This window comes from Solea senegalensis, linkage group LG3, assembly GCF_019176455.1.
Source record: "Solea senegalensis isolate Sse05_10M linkage group LG3, IFAPA_SoseM_1, whole genome shotgun sequence".
NCBI classification, from domain to species: Eukaryota; Metazoa; Chordata; class Actinopteri; order Pleuronectiformes; family Soleidae; genus Solea; species Solea senegalensis.
The window spans coordinates 13,236,295-13,253,564 of record NC_058023.1 but is presented as its reverse complement, the minus strand read 5'-3'; the positions used below and the strand labels follow the sequence as shown (position 1 = coordinate 13,253,564).

The window sequence follows — 17,270 nt, the reverse complement described above, 5'->3', positions numbered from 1 at the left end:
TTTGAAAACAACTGTCCATACATTATAAATATCATGAGTCAAGAGTAACAGTATTATACAGTTTAGTATTCACACTGAAAGACATAACTTAGTAAAGCATGGCCCACAGTTATGCATCATTGATGTAGAAAGTGGTCACGAATGCAGTATACAGAAGCATGTGCATCGCATAAAATATCCAGTGCTGCTCGTTGTGTTTTGGAGACTTGTGTGCCGGGTGTAGTGCATGCAGGTGCAGTGCCATCATCCTCTCATAATGTGTGTTTGTGAGTGAGTGTCAGAACCAAGCATGCTGCTATAAAGAGCTTTGCTCCAGGGCCAGTGAGAGCTATCCCACAGTGCACCGCCATGAAGCCATAGCGTGACAACTTGACTCTCACTTGTCATTCTCTCCTCTGCACCCCCCCACCCCCGCGATTAGACTGATGCAGGGAGAAAATGCATGTCAGGACCACACGCATACGCTGTCAATATGTATGCATGTGTACTGTATAAGGCACATTGTCTCCACTAACCCCCCTCCTTCAGGGGCATCGAAGCTAGAGGAAGTCACTACTGCTCAGCAGCGTCCTCACTGGGCCGAGAGTGGCGCTGCACAGTCAGTGATGTTCAGTTTAGTCCAACAACAGGTGCTGCCTCTCCAAAGCAGCCAATTTCCAGAAAAAAAACAAACAAAAAAAACATCTTCCAGGCTTCATAATGCCTCTTGGTGCACTCACATACACACACCCAGATATCCTCACCCTTCCCCCTCACTCTCTGCTGCACTCATTTGCTTCCTTTGTTGTTATCTCACTGCACAGTTGTGTCTATGTGTCAACATGTCCACGTTTGTGTGTGTGTTAGTGCATGTTTGTCTTTCTCTTTCACCTTTTACTTCTGTAATTGGTCTGACATGTTATGAAAAGCCTCCATTTTGGGAGGACACATAGGCTTAGAGTACATCACTGTTTTTTCTGTGGGGCTCTTCTTCTGATGGTGTTGCCCTTAAGTCAGATGTGGTGCAAATGAGGAATGGCTAAAAGGAAATTGTACTAAATAAAATTTCCCAGCTAATGTGAATGGGAGTAGAATTACCATTTCATGTATTTTATGTCCAAACAAACCCAAACTGGCCCTGGTGCTCTGCAATAAAAGAAGAAACCATTTAATAGTAGAAGAAGACATCCCAACAAATCCAGGCCGGTACATTTTTGGTCTGACGAGACTGAAGCAATACTCTCAGCTCAAAGAAGTTCACATTTTAAAGTTCATGGAATTGCGCTTGACATGCTACCAACTCACCACTAGCTGAAGTTGTTCAGGTGTGTGGCATAATAGGTCAACTGGAAACTGTTTAATAATGAGCTAAGCTAAAAGGGCTATATGTTGCCACCTATTGAATTGGAGGCAGACTTCATTCAATAAATTTATTCCCCTCTAGCACTTGTATACTGGGACAAGGACAGTAGTTTAATTAAATGTCGTAGCTGAGTTACAACTGCATCTTGACTCAACTGTTCATGGAAACGCACTGTGTGTCTGAACTGCACAGCAGAGTGTTAGGGTAGTTGCAGCTATTATCCCAGCCTTTTCTGTGTGCTCTAGTTTCTTTGGTGCCTGCTCAGCAAGCACTCTCCATGGTGCTGACTTAGATGGGGTAAACTGGTGCTGTCCGTGGTGCTATCATCACAGGTCCTATTTCAGTTGGTGCCTGCTGAGCTACAGCTTGACTGCATTTGCTTTTGTCGGCTCTGTCCTTTGTGCTGCCTCATCTGTTTCTCACAGAGCGCGTGCCATCCGCAGTGCTAACGCTGCTGGTTTGGGCCATGATGCTGGTTGAGCTGCCCAGTAACCACTTAGTGCAACCCGAGCCAATGTCTGCCACAGATTCTAAAACAGTTAACTGACACTCTGGATCCATTCTCACAATCCCTACGAGCGACCTTTTTCAAAACCTGCTCATATCCTGCTAGTTAAATGTGTACCCGTAACCAGATTTGTCATCGCATGAGCTTATGGGATGTAGCTTCATGCAGGCACAGTGAGGTTCTTTTCCCCCCCATTTTGTAATTCAGTGACTCGGTGTAAGGGGAGTGTCACTGGGAGTCCAGCAGCACACTGCAATTTAGATTGGCCACATTGTGTGCTATCCTCCACTTGTCTGATGTTAGTATAGTGGCATGTGTGTTTTCTGTAAATGGTTGAGGTGCAGTGAAAACTTTTTCTGAGGTCACACAATATTCTTTGATGAACAGTTTTTCCTTTTGCTTTTGACTTCCAACCAGGCACCAACCATTTTCCTGTTGTTGTCTTTGTTAGGTAAACTGACGTCCATCTCTGTTTTGAGACGGTGCTGGAAAACCTAATGCATAGTGCATAATGCAAGTATATCCAAAAACCATGACCTTGAGAGAATATCATGTGTCTTTTCTGTAGATTCAAGCTGTCAAACTATTAAATGAAAGAAGAGACTATCATGCTCTTGAGTCTTCCATATAGGTCAAGCATCTGACCATCTGAAGTTCTACTGGTACAGTCCAGGGTGTTATTGTTGTCATTTTACTTGTTCAGATGCTGCTGTTTTATGTAGTACAAACACATGAGCTGTGTGCATATGGGCACCAATAACCAGAAATAAGTTCCAGCTCCATTTGGGACACTTTTACTTTAAACCAAGGAAGAAGGGGAAAGTGTAACAAACAGTTGTATACTGTAGCATTCATATCACATATTATCACCATATTTAGTTAAACACAGAACCTAATGACTTCCATCATCAATTCAGTCATGGATCTGTACACACATTTCATGTTCTTTTCCAGGAGGAGCTTAGTGGCCACCCCAGCACCTGCCTCATGACAAACAACTATGATAAAAGAAAGTTTTTCAATCAATTTAGACATTCAATAAATATCAGTTATTGAAATGTGCAAATGTTTGGCACAAACCTACAATAAAGTGCAAATTAATTAAACTTGGTTAGATTTTAATTATTTTCTAAAACTAATAAAGTTGCATGGACAATAGTCATAAAGTGTAAAGTAATACTGTTAAAGTAATACTTTCATTTTTTGAGTCTGTTTTTCTTCCTTTTGTTCATCTAATGCAATCACATCACTACACGCACAGTAAAGAGTAATAATCACTCTGTACTAATAATAATTGTAGTTTAATACTCTGCATAGCGTCCTTCTGCTGAACTTAAACTATTTGCTTATTTAACAATCATCTTGTCTTAGAAATGCAGTCTCTCTACAAAAATTACACTCCTACACCTCTAACTCCCACATACAGAGTCTTCAATGTGTCCCTCAGTTCACATTGGGGTGACCAGGGAGCTTTTCTAAGCCAATGCATCTCAGCACTCAACAAATGAATTGGCATGTTTGGCAGCGGAGCTTCAGTGTGTAAGAGAGCACAGGGATTGGTGCTCTGGCAGGTTTGCAAAACCTTGGCAAGGGCCGATGTTAATTAAAGGCTCTGTTCAGCACTTTCAAAATTAGATGTGAAATGTTAAGCAGGATGGGTTTGGCCATTAACGCAGTGCGCATCGAGACCCCTGACCCCGGCTGAGGGTAACGCGTCCTTGAGACATAATTGTGCTCACCTCAAGTGCTAGTTCGATGGAGCAAGCAATGCAGAGTCTAGAGGGGAGCGGAATGAAAGGGTCTAGAGCTTTCTTTTGTTATAGAATGTTTTACATTTTCCTTCTTCTTACATTAAGCTGTTGCCTCTCACCCTCTCTCAACCTTATTTGTGCATTTTGATAGCCACAGGAGGGTTGTATTGGATTGCACCAATTCAAGAGATACACCAAATCGGCCCATTTTCACTCATGTTGGAAGTGTGGTTTGAATAACTGCCAGCTTCTGTCTCTTGTGTTGTCTGAAATAGATTTTTTTTTCTTTCCCAGCTCCTGAAGCTAACCATGTTTGGCAATGTACCAAGATGATCCCAGATAAAGATATTTTATGAGATGGTGCAGACGAGTGCTCTCCAGTGTGCAGCCCCAGTTATGTCGAGAGCTCACTTTTGTCTGTTTGTACTTGTCCATCATACATTTACTCTAATTCCTTGCATTTATTTCACATGACTTGAGTACAAACATTAGATGTTTATTCTTTTATAACGACTCAGACAGACTTTTGACAGTCGTGATCTTGACGTCGACAGTTAGGGAAGCAAAAATAACAAACAATAAAACAGACTAAGGGAAACAAAAGGACTATAAAGTTGCCAAAATGTTCATGTCTTTATGCATGTAATGGATAAATAAACTGTTGTTACCAGACCCTGGCTGTTCCTACAAGCAGCTGCGCTTACTGAGCTCCTTCCTTCAGCAATGGTGATTGTCAGTTTCAAAGCATGTTGATTTGTACATGAGAGTTGCATGCCGCCTGCTATTACAGTAGGTTGCAAAATGACAGAGTAACCCCGGAAGGGGACCAAGTCATGAGCAGAAGTAGGTCAGCTCCAAGGCTTTTGTTACATCATACATATTCATAAACAGCACCCAGTTGTTGCAGAGTGCACTCACACACCACATTCACAGAGTGTTTATTTTGCTCATTGTGCCCCCATCTCTTTTTAAATGTTAAGTTGTGATTAAGCATTATCACGGTAATATGAGCAGTTGACTTTGGCTGCTGCATTTCCATGTGTTTTACTCTATTACATGAATTGAATACTATTATCACATTAACACCTTACAAATAAATAAGTCATGTGTTTCATTTTCCTTTTTAAAATGTCACATTTAGATTACACATTAAGATATAAAATGAGAAGATAAGAGAAGATATTTTGATAATTTTTTATTTTGATAATCTTTTTGCTTAGTGTGAAATGAGAAGGTTTAGTATACTAATGATGCATAAGGAGTAGAAAAGGGTCTTATGTGTGACAATTAGTTCGAGCAGTGACACAACTGGTTCCCTGGCTACTTTGAATTGATGACAAGACTCCCAAGAAGTTACTGCTCCAGCCCCATTAATTATCTAGCACATGACACCCAACCAAAATGTGATATTTTTCCTCTTAGATTTGGGTTAAAATTAGAATAATTTTAGAGGTGATGCACTTCAGTGGGGTTTGATGCTCCCAAAAAGAGGTTAATGTCATTTTAGCATGTGACTGAGGTTCTGTCAAATACCCTGGAGCAAGGATCATCTTTGTTTATTGTACAACTAGTGTAACTCTCATCACAAATGTCATTTGAGATCCAGGCCAACTGTTTGCCAACTGTTTGTCTTTTTTCAGTCTTTATGCTAAGATAAGCTAATCAGCTGCCCTTGTAGTTTCAGTATGAGAATGTTTTTTTTTCATGTCTAACCCTAATATCACAGAACTTGAGTATATCTACAGAGCCGGTATCAGTCTGATACAGTTTTGTTTTGTTTATCCAAACTTATCTTATCTCTTTTGCTTCTGTTATCTTTTGACTCAAAATAAGTCAACATATTGGATTTTCTGTTTGTCTTTCTCCAAAATCCAATCCAGCAATTTGGACCAGTATCAAACAAATAATTATAATGAATATTGCATCGGCAAGTCCTAAATTTTAGAACCAGTTTTTGCCAAGGAAATTGATTGAGCTCCTTACTTTTTAAATAATTAAGCATTACGATTGTGTAAGTTGCCCATCACAAAGATTTTATTGATTAATTAATTGTTCCAGTGACAAAACCAACACTCTTGCATGTTGATCAATGTTATTTGCAACCAGTGACGCCTAAATGATTGATCTTATCAATCAAACTAATGCAAGGTGATTATAGTGTATAATCCTAGCAGCTAAAACACTACAACTGGACCCTTTTGATCATTCTGAAGATCATGTAACATGGTGTGTGGTCCTTGTCATGCCATGTGCAGCATTGGCTTATATAATGATATAATAGCAGTGCAGTGAATGGACCCATTACTAAATTCAGTCTCTGCTAAATGAGTTGACGCGCTTGTCCTTCAACCACAGTAGATAAAAGAAGAGTGTGGGAGAATAAATACAAACTGAGTCAGTCACACGGCTATGAATTGCACTGATAGTTCAAAACATGATGCTATTTCTGCCAGCTACTGTTATTCACTCACCTCTAATACAATCAGACACTCCAACACAGCGATTATGCAGGGGGCAAGATTGACCTCTTCTCAACTCCCACTAGCCTGCGCTATAGACTCAGAGTCTTCTGTGAGATTTAACAGATCAAGAGAGAAACATGAGGAAAAAGAAATGTTTAACTTCTGCTTCTGGTAATTGCAAACACAGCTTTTATTATTAAAATGCAATCTTTTAATGTCTTTATTAGCTCTGTTAAGTTTATCTTTCATAAAGTAGCTTATTTTAGAAAGAGGAGTAATTTGCACCTCAAGGCTGTAGTGTTTGGTGACAGCAGGTGGCTGTTAATGCTATCGCCAACCTTGTTGACACTATCTGAAAGGCGTCTTGTTCACCGTTATAGCCTACCATAAACATTTCATTACAGAATCCCTCAACCTATATTTTAGCCCTCCCCCACTCTCTTCTCTGCAGTAACATCAAGTTTGTCAGTCAACAAGGAAAAAGGAGAAAATGGAAGCAGTGAGAGTGGGGTTGGGGTGACAGGAAGACTCTGAGGAGCTCATGCTGAACAAACTGAAGGCGAGGAGAACGTTAAAGTCAAAATAAAAAGAGAGAAGGGGATGATGGATGGCGTGAATAAAAGAAGTTGAGAGTGAGAGTGAATAGAACATGGAAGCTTAAACACTCTGTCGATCTTTATTTCATAAAGCAGTCTTTTGCAGGCAACAAAGCAAACTCCTACATGTGCCTGGTAGTTTGACATAATCATACTGAAGGTGTGTGTGGCTTATGAGAGAGTGAGGTTCAAGGGTGTCCTCACTGCATTGCCTTTGTTTTGTTAAGCATGGCTGCTGCACTGACAGCCAGGCTTCTTTTCTTAGAGCTGCAGAGAAATTACATTTCCTATTGATCCATTTGCACATAAACGGAGCATCTGTGCTCTCCAGTTTAAGGTATGTATGCACAGGAGATTTTCAACAAAAGTGTGGCACATACAGTACTACACAGTGCATTCTTCCCTTTCTATTTCTGTCCATTGCCTCTGTGATTTTACAGACCTCTTTATAGCATGCAGTGCTAAAAGGGAAATACAGTACAGCAATGTCATCCCCTGGTCAGTTCTGCTTCAACATAAAGTCATGTGCCCTACTTTTTCCACGTGAATGCCCCCAAAATGCCGAGACAACCATTTATCTAATTATTGAAGTGATCCATGATGCTATTTGGTTTTTACTCACACACACACACACACACACACACACACATAGCATATACAAAACAGGCTCTCACAATTAATTTATCCTTGTTCTGATTGTGAAGCCATGACATCCATTGACCGTACAGCCACTCATCAGACCATAAGCATGAGGTCTTTTTGGCACACTGTACGTCGGCCTCAGGTTATCTCGGCCTGACTGGTGCTGCCGAGACCATCCAGGAGGCTTTACTCGCCCTGTGCTCACTGCTCTGGGTAATTCTGTACGCATGGCTGCTCTACCCGAATCTTCCTCCTCCTTCCTTCCTCAAGCTCCCTCCTCACCATCACCACTCTCTCCATATCAGACCGGGCTGCTGCAAGGGGTCAAATGTCATCCACTTGGGATTCCATGTCTCCTTTTGTCATTGGCTAGCCTGATGGTGTGCGTGTGCGTGCATGTGTGTGAGTGTGAGTGTGAGAGAGAGAGAGAAATAGGCCATGAGAGGGAAACTGATAGTATGTAAGAGAGGGCAGGAGAGAATATTGTTGCGTGCAATTTTTCTGAGGGAGTGAGAAAGAATTAGAGGTGGGTTGGGGACAGATCTTCCCATCTTTCTGCTATAAAAATAGCCATTACAGCATGGAAAATCACAGCTTGCCTCTTGGACACACCACATCTGTACTGGGTTCGGCGAGAAATAGGTGCCGAGGGAATTACTGTGTGTGGGGGGTATCTTTATGGGCAACCAGCTGAGACCACATGCAAAGAACAGGCTAATTGGTATTCAGGCCAGGGCTATGACAGCTTCCCACACAGTCCTTACCGCATACGCAGTCCTCTGTGTTGCCACGGTGGCAGACCCCGACGACAATTTCCTCAACGACGGAGACAAACCTGTTAACTGCTAGAAAACCCAATAAATCCCTAGGTCCATCTGCCTTAGACAGTGAAACAGTGGAAGTCTTTTCATCCTCTCAATTCCTGTTTGCTGCCTTAATTTTTACCTCCAGGTCTCTGACCCCTATATCAGGTTTAATTCTGCTGTGGTGTCAGTCACTTTTTTAAATGTGACCACAAGTGATAATAGCACCCCATTCCCACTGGTCAAAAAACCCTCAAAGCCAGATGTAATTGGGTTTTTGACCAATTGGGATGTGTTTAGTCATATTTTACTCTCGTATCAAATGACTCTGCAGTGCTTGCAGGTTTTAATCAGTTTTGGGTCCAATCAACATTATTAGGAACACAAGATCCTAATGCGCAAGCTAATTTGTCCTTCATCTGTTTAGTTTTTGGCACCGATGCCACTTCTGGCATTATTTTCTTCACAACACCAAGATGCACATTACGGCAGTTAACATTACCATTAGTCAATAATGTTTTTAGTGAACTGTACCTTTTTAAAAATGGCCCTTTTAGTTTGACCTAGGGACCAAAGTAAAATATACATACACATGTTTATGACTTTACAGTTCACAAACTGGTGATAAAAGAATAATAAAAAAAAAACAATCAATATTTTTTAAGGTTTTTGATATTTTATGGACCAAGCGATGAATCGAGAAAATAATTTGTTAGTTGCTGCTCTAGAAGTATGACATCATGAACACACTTCTATGACAAATCATCACTGTGGTCACCTGTGCTCCCTCCGAAGTCTTTTCTCTCACTGTATCGGTTAAAGCAATTATCAGCGTTAAGAGATGAAAAAAAGGCTGCGGCTGTTTTAAATGTTACCCATTTTCTGTTTACTTGCAGACTCCTCTCGCACACGTTACACATAAATGCCTATTTTAAGAGCCCACTGTTTGGCAACACGCAGCTTCTGAGATGCTGCAATGCTGTATTGTTAATTTGTCTGACCTTTTGTTTTGTCTAGCTGCAAAGTGGGAGGCTACCAATCTGAAGAAAGTAGAAGAAGCCTATGATACAGTCAACATGGAAATAAGGTAAGGGGGAAATAACAAAGAAATAGAAGCACAGGTTAGCTATAACTATGGATAAAACCTCACTGTCTTACTTTTTGGTGACTGTGTTTCTTACTCACGTTGTTGTAAGCAGGATGGCATGGTATGTAATCAGGCCTTAAAATAGACTCCATCCGTCTGTGCTAATGTCGAGAGGAAAGCTGCACAGTAATGAATTCACACTGTGGTACATAAGGCTAATTTTAACTGAGGAAAACAAATGCAATTGATTGCCTTCTGTGCTCTGGTGGTTAAGACTGTTAACTTTTTTTGAACAAGATGAGACTTGCTCGTCTTGCCTGTGAACCATTCAAACACGTTAAACCTATAAACATAGATATGGCATGAATTAGTTTGGGCAAGCATAAATTAGTTTGTATTGAAACATGGTCTATCAATGTAGCTCCATTTTTGTGTATGCATCCAGAAAATATTACACCCCCAATACTTTTTAATTGGTAATATTGCATTTTGCATTTTTATATTGCATGAGCAGGGTCATACTTTGCGTCCTCATGTGTGTGCAGAGGTCAGTGATGGTCTGCATGATGAATCTATTGTTAGCCACCCATTTCCGCATTAGACCCTAAATTGACGAACTACGCAAACCTCCAGTTTGATTCTGCGGACCTTAGGCGCCGACTGCGGTAGCTTTTCTGTTGGTAGCACATGTTTGTTTTGGTCAAAAGAGACAATGAAAAATATGATAACCATGGAAATTTGCTTGAAGTTAAATTATGATGTCTGCTGGTACCTGGTACATATGTAAAACCCTGCACTTCGCTGCCATGCACCCTTGTTAATGCGCAAACAGAACCGTGGGCATGCGTGCACATGCGGAAACGCGAAGCAGCTCTCTGCTGATGAAGAATGTGCTATGTATGACCATGCCCCAACATTACTGTCACCCTCCATGCTTACATGCTTACAGCAGCTAAAAGGGTGGAAAAGGTCTGAGCAGGTTTGGCTGTAAATCCCTGATACATGCTTTCTGTCAAATTTTTTCTCAAATTCACAGCGCTCTGAGCCAGCCAGCAATAGCTGATAAGTAGCTACTGTGGCCCTCAGGCCTGCAAACTGTTCATTACAGTAGGGAGAGAGGAGAGGCGACCATAGAGATGGTAGTTACCAAAAGGTCACGATTTTCCCTCAACAAATGTCAGCACGAGGGAGAAAAGAGGGAAAATGATCTGGCGTGACTTCAGTTGCTCTATTTCTTCTTTGTCCACCTTTCTTAGATAGCTCCTAGTCAAATTACTCACTTTTACTCATGAGTTGGAGGACTAGATATGTTATATGTTGTCTTCCCTCTTGGTCTCTTCGGGCTACATCCTTCATCAGTGTGTAGATAGTAGTGTGCATGTGCTATTACGTTTTCATCTTATACATTTAACAATAAATTTAAGTCACAGCCCCATAAGTCCATCCCTTTTTATTTCTCTATTGTGCTGCAAAGGGAAAAGAAAAATGACATTCTCTGCAAATGTTATGACCCCTGCCCTATCTGAGAATCATTTGCACACAGTTAGGCAACCTGCATTTCATTTCTGACCCCGAATCCTCCTCCCACGCTGCCCTACCTTATCAACCTCAAGCGATACAATCACCCTCCCTAAACATTTGTTAACCCCATTAGCAGTTTGGTGTTATGAATATGGAAATAAGGCCTCATGCACCGTCAGAGATGGGGCTCAGTTTCCTTATTTGTGATTAGTGAAGAAAAGCAGCCCTCACCAGCCCATATAATTGGAGACACTGAATAGAAATGAGCTTTAAAGGGCCACCTCATCAACACTATACCCAAAAAGTCGGTCCCAGAATGTGTTAAGGAAAATAAAGCTACAACGTCAGCACAGTTAGGAGTCATCCAGGGGTTGTTCTAGCTGCTTGTCAGTGACTCACAATAACTGTTCCAGATCCAGTACATTCAAAAACAATTCTCATTCACAAAAAAAGTGCACTTGTGTTATTGTTCTGCTGATTTTGTGTTAAGGGCATAGATAGGTTGTAGGGCTTACTCCCCACATATACTAAGGATAGTACATCAAATGATTTACTCAACAACATCTAAAACCTTGTGTGGTGTCATTAATCAGAAAAAAACAAAATCCTCATTTAAATTTCTAATGTGTTGATTATTGTTTCCTCAGTGATCTGCAGAAGAAGCTTGCCATCGACTACGGAACAGATTGGGAGTTTCTGTTTTTGAACAGCCAGTGTTACAAGCTGAAAGTATATGAGTAAGTAGTGATTGACTTTCACTAACTTTTGATTTTTATGGTTGAATGTTTGGCTGCATCAATATGGAGATAGCTGGCATAGAAAGATGACACTGTTTTGATGAAAATGAAAAACACACACAGACGGGAAAAATACATTTTCATGTTGTTTTTTGTTTTGCTTTTTAACAGTGCAATGTTGAAGCTTTTTGTAGTCCTGTGTTCTTTCAATAATGGAAATCACAGAAGGCAATTACATGCCCACTACCCTTGCTCTGCAGGTAGCCATAAAAGTTACTGGATAGAAAAATAAAACAGTTTTAGAGATCAGAAAATCAATATGTTAACTAGAGCCTGGAATCCATCTTATTTTGAGCCACTGTACTAAAACGAGTGCTATCTGCATTAAACGTGAACCATCTCAGTAAAGAGCCACCATTTAAAGTTGATAATTTGTGAGCTGCAAGTCACCCTGGAGAAGCCAAGCAGCTAAATCAACTAAATTTAATCAAGAGAATGAGCTTCTTTTGCTCTCTCTCATTGCATCCCTATGGCCCCTGCTGGGGTAGAATCTGTTCTCTTTAGGATTGCTTGCCAGCTGGAGCTTTTGAAGCCCGTGGGTGGTTTCAGTTTTGAAAGAATATTATCTGAGATCTGCACTGCAAATACATTCTAGAATCTGGAATCTGTGGTTTTCCCATGCCCTTACACATCAGTGCGATTTATTTGCATAGTTTGTCATTTAGGAGGCAAAATCTGCAGCTCGAGCAATTAAACTGGGAAAAAATCTGTCTTTTTACTGTAGATGATTTTGGGTTTTGGTGCTGCTCGCTGGTTGTGAGAAACTTAAATGGTGTGACGAAGGACTTCTCTGTTGATGTCACTGAAGCAAAGACACAATTGGATAGTGTAGACATATGTGTCCACATCAAGATCCTGTAGGGGGTTCAGTGCCCTGTATCAAGTAAGGCACCATAAAATGAGGCATTTCCATCAGTTATTGGCTATCAAAGATTATTATTATTATTATTATTATTAGTAATAATAACAATAATAATAATAATAATAATAATAATAATAATAATAATAATAATAATAATGATAATAATAATGATAATAATAATAATAACATCAACATTACAAATATTCATATTATATTAATGACTTAACATACATTTCCTTTGGGGCACCACCCTTTGAAAGAAGGGAAAAGATGACCAATTCACTCATTCAGTCTCATGAATTAACTATTTTGATTATGATTAATAACTAACTTAATAATTGATAAATAGCTTGAGTTGAATGATTGTAGTTCTAATGGGATTGAACATTGAAAATATAAACAACTAAGAGGAAAACTCTCTCTAGCCTTGATGTATTTATTTTAACTTCTGGTACAGCTCATCATTTTAAAACAGGGTTCAGACAATGAAAAGCTGCACTGTTGATGTAACGTTCTGTGTTTTGCAAACAGTTTAACATTACCCAAAAACATTTCTATAGCGCAGGCTGTAATAGTGTGAATATAAAATTGTGTGTTAATCCAGTTCTTGAACACTGGGTCAAGTTCTTCTATTTCTCTCATTCTCACACCCTCAGCCTTTTGCACTGAGAACCAAACTGTGCTCTGTTAGCTTTTCATCCTTGGCCTCTTGGCATCACACACACTCCATGTTATTTTTCATCCTTCAGATCAGTGAAGAGTACAATATTCTCTAATGTCTAATGTCAGCCCAGTTGAAGGTCCTTTGACCTACCAGCACCGTCTCAGTAATCTACCAGTTCCCCCCTTCCCCCTTTTATATTTGTGTTCACCTTGAACCATGATCCTGAGAAGACATGACACTGACAGACACATAAACCAGCGGCTTTCTGTAGCACTCCCTTCCATGCCCTCAAGTAGCAAACTAGCAGAGCTTACAGTTCCTCAGCAGTAATGGAAAAAAAGCACATGCTTCTCTCTCCCGCTTCTTCATCAGTTGAAACCATCTACCCTTCTAAGATCTCTCATGTTTGATTAAATTGCTCCCTCTATATTCTGTCAGCCAATATCGGAAAAAAAATGCTCGGAGCCATAGAAGTTTCCCGAGCTGAAACGCTCACCTATCCTCGATATAACTAATAGCTGTGCATTATTCAAATGAATGAAATTCAGTTGGTGCTGGTGTGGGGCCTGGCAGGAAAAAGATTCCACATTAAATCAGTTGAGGATCATTTGGTGAGACTGACATGTGTAGAGCAGCATGGTATATTAGACGGCCTTAATGGTGCTAGGAAATAGAAATAGCTGATTGCTTTTCAGGAGCTGCACAGGAACAGTGTGTTTGTCCTGTTTACTCTTATATACTGCAGGCCAAACTTGTTCATTTCTAGCCAAAAGTGTCAGCTGAGATTTTTCTTTTTGTCTCGGCAAAGGAGGATCCTCTTCACTGCGTCTCTGAGAGTTACTTCCTTGCCTCATGATGATATGAATCCCTTCTGAGATTTGGGGCTTGAAGCCTTTTCTTGTTTGTCCGAGGAAATGTGTAATTACTTTGATTTGAAAGGTGGGGGAAAACTGGCTTTTGTTCTTGAACATTTACAAATGATTAATGTCAAGATGATCCATTTTCATTTAAAAACACATTCAGTCTACCCTGTATGTCTGTCTTCTACCTTACATCTAGAGCCCCAACATGGAGAAGTTTAAAATTCTGATGACTCCAGTTGCGTTTGTTGAAACATTTTAGTTTAAACGGGCAAGAACAGAAACATCTGGAATTGATAATGCAGTTTCCTGATTCACTTCCTGATTGGTTCCCTATCAGTAGTGACTCAACTATCAGCTGTGAACCCACAGCTCTTTTGGCCCACATACACACACAGTCTCAGTTTGTTTCACCTTGTCATTGCCTCATAGAAATTGTCTGTACCTGTTCCCCATTGTTAATGATAGAATCAACTTCCTGTAAACACTAGCATGCACATGAATGGTCAGGGGATATAAACCTTTCTACATTTTAATATAGACAAAGATTACATTGGAAAACTTAGCTCAAACGATTGTTAAATGAAGACCTAGTATTGATGTAGCCTAGACTCTACATTGGTTTCTCTACAGACCATAAAAAAACATGAATAAAAGCTCAGTAGAGGGTTGAATTTGGTGCATTATCATTAAATGGCACTTACTACTTTTTTTAACCTTTTTTTACACTGCATTTACAATTGTGCTTCCAAAAAATGCAGCCACCCAATATCCTTGTATTTCCCCTGAAATGGTCTTTAGGGTGCTGCTGGGCTTTTATCACGAGTCGGGAATTTAAAACGCAGGCCTCTGCCAGTGAATCAGAAATAAGCTTGGCAATTCAGTCAACAGAGCCTGGCACAGCATGAAGGAAGACACCCTATAATGAGTTCTCAGAGGCGGAGCCCTTACCTACAGGAGAGTCTAATATTTCTCCTGTGGATTTGTTGACAGTCCTCAAAGCAACTTAAATCGAAAGGGCCGTGATTTATGCAAGACTGTCAGGTCAGATTGACTCAGCCTCTGCTCTTGTGTCATTAGAAAGTACAGCACTTCAGTGAGTCATGCCCGCCACTGTGGTTCAGCTTTGACAGAGAAGAGAGAAGGATAACGCAGCACAAGTGACACTTCCAACTGTCAGTAGAACATCGCATGGCCTTAACAGAGCACCGGGTTCTACTAGGGAAGAAAGACTCCATCAGGATAGCCTAGAGGGACCTGTTTCAAATTGGATATAAACCACGGGTAGGCGGGTGGCGTGGAGTCCTAGATGTGTCTGCTGACTGCCGTGAGAGTAACATGGAAATGAAGAGCCATATATGTGGTAGATTCCGGCTGTGCCATGAATAATATCTAGTTGCAAATGGGGGTTGACAGGACGATTGGAGTCTGTAGATGGGAAGTTTATTGCTGCCTGTGGATGGCAAGTTTAGTCAGAAATGAAAACATTTTTTAGTGAACCTTGTGCTAGTAATAAACCAAGTAAGAGCATCTGCCATGTCAGTGTTTCCAGGAAATGAAGAACTAAAAGAAGAAATTTGCCTTCAATGTTAATCAATTGGAAATTGATGTAAAAAATACAACCAATAACAGACAAATACACACACATGAAAAGGAAATCTTGTTTGTTTTATCAAAGGGACAAAATGGCAAAAGATCTGTTAATCATAATTGTAATGTTGCTAAACAAGTGTTGTTTATGCAGGCCCTTGCCTCGGAGCGCTTTGTCACAGCCAGTGGCTTTCAAATTATGATGGATGTGGCACAGACACTGTTAAATTAAAGCATGCATTTTAACATTACTCTTAATGAGTTGCTCATGCAGTTAATTAACTTCAAAAGGTCATGTTTGGTCATTTGTCAATAACAGTGGGGCAGGGAGATAACATTAATCTGCTTTAAAACAAGTTGTCAAGGAAAATCGGATAGTTTTAATACACAAAACATTGTTTTAATATTATATATTATATATTTTTCTATCATATTTTATAGTCAGATTAACAGCAAATGTACTGAAAAGTCAATTTCCAAATACTTTCTGACATCTCCTCCCTGCTAATAGCTCTTTTGTCCCGAGCTTAGTGATGAACAATGAAGACATGATAATGTACAGCTTGCATGCTTTTCAATCTTTAAATGGGTACTGTACAATATAATTCATATTCAGGAATAAATAGAGTATTTGCTGGGGCAGAGCATTTGTTTTTGCTCAGGGAATTGGAAGTGCCAGCGAATATTTATGGCAGCGAGACTTTAAAATAAACATGACAACAATCGAGATCGATGGCACAGATGAAGACGCTATATCAGGCTCTGACTACACAGATAATACTGCGTCTCATACATATAGAATTTTACATCATTGTAAAAACTGACCGTTTTAAGGATGTAATGTACCATTTTAGATGTCTTTTAAACTACAGACACCAACATTTTATCATTTTCATGATTGTAAACAAAACAAAAATAATTGCCTGAAGAGGAGCAAGTTTTGTATGTACCAAAATATTCAGTCCACAGCAGGGGAGTCCATCTGACGTAGCAGGAGTTTCCGTTGGTCGCGAAGACCAGTGGACTGACAGTGAGTGTCAGTGATGGGGGTCATAAATTCACCACAGCTTATCGGTCTTTGTCGTCCAGCCAACTTCATAGCAGGAGAAACTGGCAGTGAGCTGTGGATCTGTGTGTCGTTTGTGCCGACACAGTCTAAAGAGCAGTTCTTGTTTATTTCAGCTTGTCATAGCACACCAAGTTCTCCTGTGTCAAAGTTCAAATGAGGTGATTCAGCGCCAAGTTGTCCTTCCCAGATACATTTTTATTTTTCTTGCTGTTGCAAAGTTATACAACATGTTTCATAACACCACAACTAGCCAGCAAATCATGAGCTGCATTTAGGCTTAATTTCCTCTGAAGGAAGCAAACCATGAGCTGACGAAGGCACCTCAGCGTGGACAAAAGATGATCATATATAGGCTTTTAACCAAATAAAATAAGTAATGAGCGCTAAGATTTGTAAATGTCCTATTATTACCATTATTATTACCATGTGTGGTGCTGGATAAAAGCGTCTGCTAAATGACATGACATGTAATGTAAAAATGACATGTAATGCTGCTGTGCATTTAAAGTGAGCAAATGGCACTTATGACCATCTGCATGCAAGACATAGCGATGCTTTCTCTTACTTTTGGGAACTGCACCTATGAGATAATATATCATGAGATATCATTTAAATGTCATCAGAAACTGGATTTGTGCAGGCAGAAGGAATTAGAAATTCCACCTATATGGTTTTTGTGTAAGAGCAAAATGGTAAGCAACCCATGGCTGGATTAT

At 40.1% G+C, this 17,270-nt stretch overlaps 1 protein-coding gene across 1 annotated transcript in view; it reads left to right on the top strand.

Annotated features, from left to right (window-relative positions):
* LOC122766985 (glucosidase 2 subunit beta-like) overlaps positions 1 to 17,270 on the top strand; it is a 124,022-nt gene that overhangs the window by 76,767 nt on the left and 29,985 nt on the right. Inside the window, exons 11-12 of the mRNA XM_044022277.1 lie at positions 9,122 to 9,191; positions 11,360 to 11,449. Of these exons, the coding sequence (XP_043878212.1) occupies positions 9,122 to 9,191; positions 11,360 to 11,449 (160 nt within the window). The remainder of the gene's footprint in view (positions 1 to 9,121; positions 9,192 to 11,359; positions 11,450 to 17,270) is intronic.